The 8,816-nt window shown below is 30.8% G+C and overlaps 1 protein-coding gene across 1 annotated transcript; it reads right to left on the bottom strand.

The window, feature by feature from the left end:
- Window positions 1–2,540: 2,540 nt before the first annotated feature.
- Window positions 2,541–6,850, bottom strand: LOC143077721 (uncharacterized). The gene is made up of 5 exons (XM_076252985.1): window positions 6,705–6,850; window positions 5,585–5,848; window positions 4,242–4,496; window positions 3,638–3,904; window positions 2,541–3,009 (listed from the first exon to the last, which is right to left on the bottom strand). Exons 1-5 carry the CDS (start codon window positions 6,787–6,789, stop codon window positions 2,780–2,782), a joined length of 1,101 nt encoding a protein of 366 aa, XP_076109100.1. The 5' UTR covers window positions 6,790–6,850; the 3' UTR covers window positions 2,541–2,779.
- Between the last annotated feature and the right edge of the window lie 1,966 nt (window positions 6,851–8,816).

Below are 8,816 nucleotides of genomic sequence, written 5' to 3'. Positions count from 1 at the left end.
ATTACAGGAAGACCCTATCTTACACCACCACTGCCGTCCGACAGACTTAATGATTCACCACCGTTTACCGTAACCGGTGTCAACTTCACAGGAGCATTGCATATGAGAACAAAAAGCAACAGTATAAGTAAAGCATATATTTGTCTTTTCACCTGCGCTAACACTAGAGCTGTGCATTTTGAAATCGTTGAAGACCTTACAGAACAAACATTCATTCTAGCGTTTAGGAGATTTGCCAGCCGCAAATCGCTACCAAAAATCATGATATCTGACAATTGTACAACATATACCGCAGCAGCGAAGGAAATTGAAATGTTTACAAAATCTACTACTATTCAGGAACAACTCAACATATATGGAACTCAGTGGAAATTAATTCCGAAGCGTGTACCATAGTATGGTGGTTGGTGGGAGCGATTGAACGGCTTGACCAAGAATTGCATAAAGAAAGTGTTAGGACCCACGTATCAACAAACCTTACCGATGATGAACCGCTTACGCCGTCTCATCTTCTCTATGGAAGACGGATTAAAACTTTACCGTATTCAGGAACAATTAATTTCAACAGTGAGGAGAACGTACAAAACTTAACACATTACACAGCAAATAGACAATCTAGTGTTCAAAAACGCATTATTCACAACTTCTGAAAAAGATGGCGACGAGAATATCTCACTTCACTTAGGGAACAACATAGAAACACCGGAGTTAACACTCAAATCATTAAAGTGGGCGTCATTGTACAGATTCATGATGATACCCAAAGGACAGTGTGGAATATAGCGATTATCGTTAAGTTAGTTTATGGGAGAGATGGACTTTGTAGGTCTGCCATTGTACGCACTAAAATGGTACGACATCAAGACCAATAAGTAAGCTATATCCACTTGAACTCTTATCAACATATAGTCCGTGTGATTCTAGTGACAATACTATTACTTCAACTAGAAAAGCAAAAACTGATGCCAAGGAGAAAATCAAAAGTTGGATTCAACCGTTCCGTAAAACATAAAGACTGTTTAAGTTTAAATAGTTAAAGTTTTATTTCATTTGAGAGACAATAGTTATTTCATTTTAAGAATTTTTCTTTATTTATTGCTTAAATTATCATTTGCGGGCCCCCAGGATGTTCAGGACTGTGTTCATTAGACGTTCGCGGTACCGCTATGTATGTATTGTAGCGTCATGCTACTTATGACGTTGAGATTTATGTGCAAATGGAGTTTAGAATCATTACAAGTAGAAACAGCTAGTATTTCTTATTGTGCCTAACAAGTCTGATAATACCACTCTAAGATAGATGGATTTGGCTATTGTTTATGACCATTCTGGTCATATAGCTCTTCAAATGTTTCGTTTCTTATACATCCTTGGCTTTTCATACTATATTCGGTTTTGGGCGTTGAAGGTAGATCCAGGAAATCGCTTCATGATGGATTTTTTTCTCTATGTCTATTAGTTAAATAAAACTAATCTTGCCTCTAGGAAGCGACTTAGGTAAAATCTTTTGGAAAGAAGAAAATTTCTTAACAACAATGATGTTGCTGCTTAGAGATCATTTAGAGGCCACAATTTTCAGTTGGTGTTCAAATCTTATAAACCAAACAAAAAAATACAAATGAATGTAAACACAAAAAAAAAAATGATGGACCCGCATGAACTAAAACCGAGTGCGGAAGTGTTTCCGGGCCTGTATGTATCACCCGTTATGCGAATCCACATTCAGTGTATAGTCATTATCAGGAAGTTGTAACTTAACAGACCAGTCTATCATTCTAGTATCTAAAAAAAATAATTTTACCTACAGTAGTTTAAATGTTTAAATCTCATAAAGCGGTTTAGAAGAAATAATACAAGGAAACAAAACAAAACCGAAACATCATAGACCGTGAAAATATGTTGTGTAATATCAGTTGGTATATGATCCAAATTTGTGTTTACTTAGTGGTCCATGAGGTATTTTGTTTTGGTCTCTTAACTTATATTAAACCTTTTGGTTACAAAAGTAGAAAATATCTATTGGTATCTTTTACATAAAATCTGTGAAAAGAATATGAAAGTTATGATAAATAATACATTTTTTTTTCTTCAATTTCTTATTTATTGATTTTATAATATTTGTAGCAGCTGTTATATAAGTATATAATCTAGGAGATATGGTGGGCACTCGTTGTTTTCAATAATACCATGCAACTGTTGGTTCATCTTTTAAAGTATCTTATTTCGAATTGTGTGCGAGTTCAAGGTAGAAAGGACTTATGTATATTTCGATGGTCGATTTAACAAAAACAGCCTACCATAAAACAAGATCCGAAAATCACATCATCAACTTCTAATACAAGACTTCAGCAACACAAGTATTGCGTATGATTCTAACAACTGCGATAGAAAAATAACAGTTAAAGAAGACTTGTACAATATTTATTAAAAGAAGTTTGGTTTAAAAAAAGGAGCTCAAAATGACTGTCGTCTTTAGTTTATAAAGATTTAAAAAAAAAAAAGTCTATCAATTATTCTGACAAAGAACCACAATTCAAATATATATTTGGAATTTTTATACATATAGATATTCATGTATTATATTTAGATTTCAATATCAGCCTATTTTCACAATTGATATTAGTAAACCACCAAACTACCTAGTCATATGTTCTCTGTCACTTTCATATCTATAGAAAACAATTTGACTCAGGGTTGAACTAACTTTTTTCTCAGTCTTAATACATTGTACATGATGAAAAGTGGATTTCTTCTTGATCATTATTCAAAAGTCTTTAGTTCAGATCAGAAGCCTCTGCTGTCTAAATTCCTTCCTATCTATTTTTCTGGTGACTCTTTTTTCTTGACGTTTTCTCTTCTTTTCCATTAATCTTTCATGCAAATCACATGAATATTCAAATGACCTGTTTTCACATGACTCATCATCATCTGTTGTTGGTATGTACGATTTTGTAACCATGTTAGTTGTAGGATCACATTCACTAAAGGTTACATCAAAATTGCATCCGACTGAAAATAAACATGTCAATATAAACCTAATTTCATAAAATATAATACAAAAGTATACACAGGCGGTTCATTAAGCCCTGTCTTTGAATATGTAAAGTCGATCCGTGTATGCAACGGAAACCAAAAAATAAGAGAAAGTGTTGCCGATTAAGAATTATTCTGAAATCTTTTAAATTCGATATGAAAAGCTTTTGTTCATTAATTATAACAACATGGTTAATCAATTAAATAGGATATCCTTTAAACTTACAAGGTTAAATTCAAAATACTTTTTTTAAAGTTAAAAAGCATTCTATTTACTTGAACGAATAACCAGACATGACTAAAACATCATTTTTTAAACAAAGAGGTGATTAAGATCTAGACATATTGTATAGACATCTTTCCACTGTAAAAGACTGTTTTTGATCTGTAGACGTATCTTGTTCGCTAAATTGCATTGATTTCATTGTACATTCTATAAAATTAACCTTTCAATCATTAGTATGTGTATTTTGTAATCCAGGAATCCGCTATAATGTTTTTGTTAACGAGATCTTAATTGTTACTGAAAGTTTCACTTTTTTTGTAATTTTAATTTTGTTATGTTGTTGTTTACTTGTTTGGTTCTGTTCATTTATTTACTTACGTCTACGCTGTTCCTTCACTATCTTTTTATTTTCTTTCCAGATATTTTTCTGTTCTCTAATAAACATTTTATTCTCCTTCTTTTCATTCTTGCGCTCCATTTTTCTGGCTTTCCACTGTTGAATACGCTCAAACTTTGAACATGAAATGGTGACATTTATTATTGGTTCGCATTCTTCTTCTTCTCCGTCCCTTAATGTCATAACTCGGTCTACTGTGTTTGTTGTGTTATCACATTCACTCCAGTCTTCCTTGTCGTATTTGCATTCTGAAATTAATTGTGATGAGAATAAATACAAAGAATTAACATATTTTACAAAGAAGTTTGAATATCAATGTTTGAGCATAGTATATATTTGTGTTAAAAAAACCAAACAACAAATATAAAAAAAACAAGTAAAACTGACAACCCCCTAACAACAAGGGTGTACTTTCCATGCGCTCATCAAATGAATTTAATCTGGTACGCTCCTGACCGAATATGACATTTCCAAGTACATTTTAACTTTAATTATTTGTATGATGAAAAGCTGATTGTATACCATCATAGATAGATAATACCGAATAAACAACAGTAGTAAATTAAACTTAATATTTATACATACTAAGTCTTTGTTCTTTTTCAAGCTTTCTTTTCTCTTTTCTATCTTGCTTCATTTGCAATTTTTCGTCTATTCTTTTCTGTTTACGGTCCCTTTTCTTTGCTTTCCATGCCTGTATTCTATTTAGTTTGTCACAAGCTATGGTGATAGTGTGTGATTGTTCACAACCCTGTTCGCCTTCACTCAAAGTAAAATTTCGGGTTACTGTCTTTGTTGCTTGATCGCACTCACTCCAATCACTGTGTTCATAACGACATCCTTTATAAAAAAAAACATGATCGCAATATTATTAAAGATGCTGCAAATTAATAAATCACGTATATTGACTCCATTTATGGACCAATTCGAATGCAAACCAAACAAAACATTCATTCGTTTACAAAAATAAAATACTGATATCTAAAGGTTCCCGATTGTTCTCATTCATCACCAACAATGTTAGTTTTGAGTGAACATCCCTGATTAATGTAAATCCAGAAAATCCAAAATCAGAAATATTTTTGGCACCACTTTTTTGTTGACCTATATACTGATCAAAGAGAGACAAATCTGTATCGTAGATAGGAAACAAATCATCATGTATATGCTATGCTGTTTATTGCATTATGATTGGTTGTTTTGTGTTTGTCAGCCAGTGGCAAAAGTTTAATTCTTTTATTCAGTAGGTAGAAGATTCTGAGACGTAGGTCTACCGAAATGAAGGGCGAGGTTATTTCATAAAACACAAAATTCTGATTGCTATAGTGACAGAACGAAGTCGGTGTCTCCCTATTTTTACATCAAGTTTTGTTCCCAAAATCATGGAAAACCTTGCCCAAATTTAAAGAAAAATATATCACATTTAGAACTGACAATACTGATCCTAGAAGTAGCGTTTGGTAGTATGTTTTTGAATAACGAAGTTTTATTTAATACATACCGATTTAGATAATTATAAAGATAAAAAATCGTTAAATTATATCCTTAGTATCAGAGAATCGTTTTAAACTTAAGAGGGATAGTAAGAAGAATAAAATCAGTATTACTTATGTTGTTTGATATACAGTTATATATTTTTTATTGACTTCAATTAAGTAGAAATTGGGTTATCTGAAGATAAGAAGACTCGAAAAAAATTACATAAATATTTTTAATTACTCATTATTACAATATATTCTAAATTTGTCTGTCTATATATACGATACGTACTCTTACCGAAATGAATTTTAAAGCTTAATTTATTAGGAAGCGATTGTTTTAGCAATCACAACCTGCATCAAAATCGTCAAAATTCTGATTTTGTTTGTAAATAACAATACTTTATGTGTAAGATAATTTTTTTCAATCATTCTCATATATGTTCTTACTTTCAAGTTGCTCCTTCACAAGCTGTTTATTCTCTTTCATCTCTTGTTGTCGTTCTTTTCTTTGATTTTTCTTTTCCTGCAATTCTCTTCTACTTTCCACCATTTTTATTTTCCATGCTTGTAGTCTTTCAAACCTATCACATGTTATGGTTTGGTTTTGTGTCTGTTGGCATCCTTCCTTGCCGGATTTTAGAGTCAGAACTCGGCTGACGGTATTTGTTTTCGTGTCACAGTCACTCCATGCACTTTTATCATATTTGCATTCTGAAAAGTTGGTTTATTCATTTTCAAGGTTTAAAATAAAAACTTTAAGTAAAAAAGTCCCATTTTGTTCAATTACTAATATTTTGACACATTATATGTTCAATATTTATCCTTTATAATAATTCTAACAAGATCTTAATATATCAGGCAAAAAACGGATATAACATACATTTAACTACATATCTTCTTTTTTCGGCATCGAAAGAATTCTTATTGGAGTTTTTCAGTACTGACATAATGTATAACCTACTTTTCTTGAATTTTCCGTTAATGAATTTTGAAACAATTAAGAAACACATATCCCCAATCCCTCCAGCAATGTTGACTTAAGATACAAGAAACAATGTTTTGTATTCCCCATTTTAGTCATACAGCGTCTGGTGTATTCGTGTTTTATAAGCCTTTGGTTTGAGCGTTAAAACTGAAAAGCGCCCAGGACGCTACAAACTTATAACGTGCTATTTTAGTGTCATTTGTAAAATCAAATCAGAATATTTTCTTTATTGATAGTATTTTATTTTATATATTTTCAAGGTCAGCTGCTTTTGATTTTGATTTTTTTTACAATTTTTTATGAAAGACAGTCTTGCTTATTTCCCTGGACTGACCATCTGGTGCACTATGTAGTAATTTTGGTAATTAAAATGCTTGTTAAACTTATAAAAATGCTAGTTATAGTAATTTGAATACTTGTTAAACTAATTGAAATGCTTGATAAACTAATAAAAATGCTTATTAAAATGCTAGTTATAGTAATTTGAATAATTGTTAAACTAATTTAAATGCTTGTAAAGGTAGTTGAAAATTTAATGGTTACACTAAAAGTAATAAAATGCTTGTTAAACTTAAGACTTACGTTGTCGCTGTCGGTTTTTCCATCCCTTTTTTGCAGCGACTGTAGCTACCAGGACAACGACAAAAATAACAAACACGTTTTTCATATTGTAGCTTATTAAAGACAAAAGAAAACTGAAGTGACCTTAGCTTATGTTTGCGACTTTATATACATATTAGTAACCACAAAACTCTTGACACACTTCATGGAGCTACATCATCTGACCAAGATTTAATTTCTTAGTCAACTAATCCCTAAACAAAATATTTGGGAAGGATGAGGAAAAACGCACCACGTAAGGGGTTAATATAAAGAAAAGATAAATAAATCAAACTCGTTAGTATGTACAATTTCTGATTAGCAATGACCACGTCACTTTAATTGATGTCAGATGTTGTACATTGCGAATTCTAATCTTTCCGATAATAATATCAAAAGTTCATAATATGGGACTATATGTCAAAAAGACACTTATGTTACAAGTGTGTCACTTGCATATTTTTATGATTTACAACTTACAGTTATTACATTTCTGACATATTTTGCAAGGGTCAATATTTATAAACAAAGTGTAACTGCTGTAGGAAGGTGTGAAAAATGTACTACGATTACTGATAAAATTAACGGATGCAATCGGGTGTTGGTTTAAGTAGTTTTTGTGTTTTTGTATATTACACTTACCAATCAATTTAAGAAGATTAAAGATGATTCACAAAAAAAAAAAAAATTACTTAAATAAGTTTTTTTTACTATTGATAAAAAAATACAGGACTTACTTAAAGTATATATATGCATGCATTGGTACAACAACTTCGAAAACATCATTATTTGTAAGAAAACAAATCATTTCATTTGACTTTAAATTAAACATGTGTTCTACATTACATAACAAGGAAATTAACAACAGATAAATATTTGTTGACCTAATAGAAATATGTTATCTACTATTGTTTCATGTTTACATTATTCTGCAATTGTAAATTTACTTATAATGTTTACATTTTCTTGTAAGATCTTCTTCCCCATTGTGCTGTCGTGTGTGTGTGTGTGTGTGTGTGTGTGTGTGAGAGAGAGAGAGAGAGAGAGAGAGAGAGAGAGAGAAAATGTTTGTATAGTTTCCTTTTTTTCCATTCATATATATTAAAAATCTGGAAGCTACGGAAACTTTCTGAATCTACAATTTTAGACCTACATTTATTTATTGACTGTGGAAATGTAAAGAGTGAAAAAATCATATAGCACTTATTCAACTCTCTAGATATTAACAATTAAAATATAGATATAGATAGTGTTTTTCCCAAAAATAATTTATTCTAAAGACTACATGATACCTGCTAGCTATAAAGATTTTAGATAAAACAATCCCCTTACTGTACCCCTTTTTGTCATGCCATTATAAATAACATTTTTTTTCGAATAAAAATGACAAAGTATCGTAAAACCTAGGTAAATAACAAATTAAAAAGTGACCAAGCTACCTGGTATGTTGTTTTCATTTCTATTATGTTATTAAAATATTAAAAAAATTGAAACATTAACATTTTAAGTGTTTGAAGCAATCCAAACTATGAACAACGACGTGAAATATGTTCTACGATTAATCTATAAGATCAAAAAGATTATCTCAAGAGAAGATCCCTCCACTTTAGAGGTTATACAGGTAAACCACTAATTCATTTAAATTTATCAACTTTTTAAATACATTTTTGATTGATTGATTTAATTAAATGCTGTGAATCTTTAGTAAACAGAATGTGAAAATGATAGGAAATGATTAATTGAGAAACTATATATTGAATTCAGATTAATTATGTGATCGGAAATGTAGGACATGACAAATAAGTAGCCCATGGGATTTTGTGGATAGGGCTTATTTTCTAAATTAAGATAATCTTATAAGTGTCTTTGTCTCCAAATTTTTAATCATATACCGCAGCTCATTTATGACTTTCCAAAAATGTAATTTGTCAAACAAATTAATAAGAATTTTAATTTTTTCTTTTTGAGAATTTTTATTACAGAAAGTAATTGATCAGCGCATAAAGTATCCATTGCAACTCCGAAAAATTGTTGATGTAAAATTTATGCTAATGCTCTGACCACGGAGTAATGTGTCCAGTGTATATATATACT

Source organism: Mytilus galloprovincialis, chromosome 1, assembly GCF_965363235.1.
Source record: "Mytilus galloprovincialis chromosome 1, xbMytGall1.hap1.1, whole genome shotgun sequence".
NCBI classification, from domain to species: Eukaryota; Metazoa; Mollusca; class Bivalvia; order Mytilida; family Mytilidae; genus Mytilus; species Mytilus galloprovincialis.
The sequence above is the reverse complement of the archived record's forward strand: the minus strand, read 5'-3'. Positions and strand labels throughout refer to the sequence as shown.

Coding starts and splice junctions, on each gene's coding strand:
- LOC143077721 (XM_076252985.1), bottom strand. CDS start 6,789: ATGAAAAACGTGTTTGTTATTTTTGTCGTTGTCCTGGTAGCTACAGTC. Junction 5,849..6,704: donor GAAAAACCGACAGCGACAAC/GTAAGTCTTAAG, acceptor CCAACTTTTCAG/AATGCAAATATGATAAAAGT. Junction 3,905..4,241: donor TGAAAAAGAACAAAGACTTA/GTATGTATAAAT, acceptor AATTAATTTCAG/AATGCAAATACGACAAGGAA.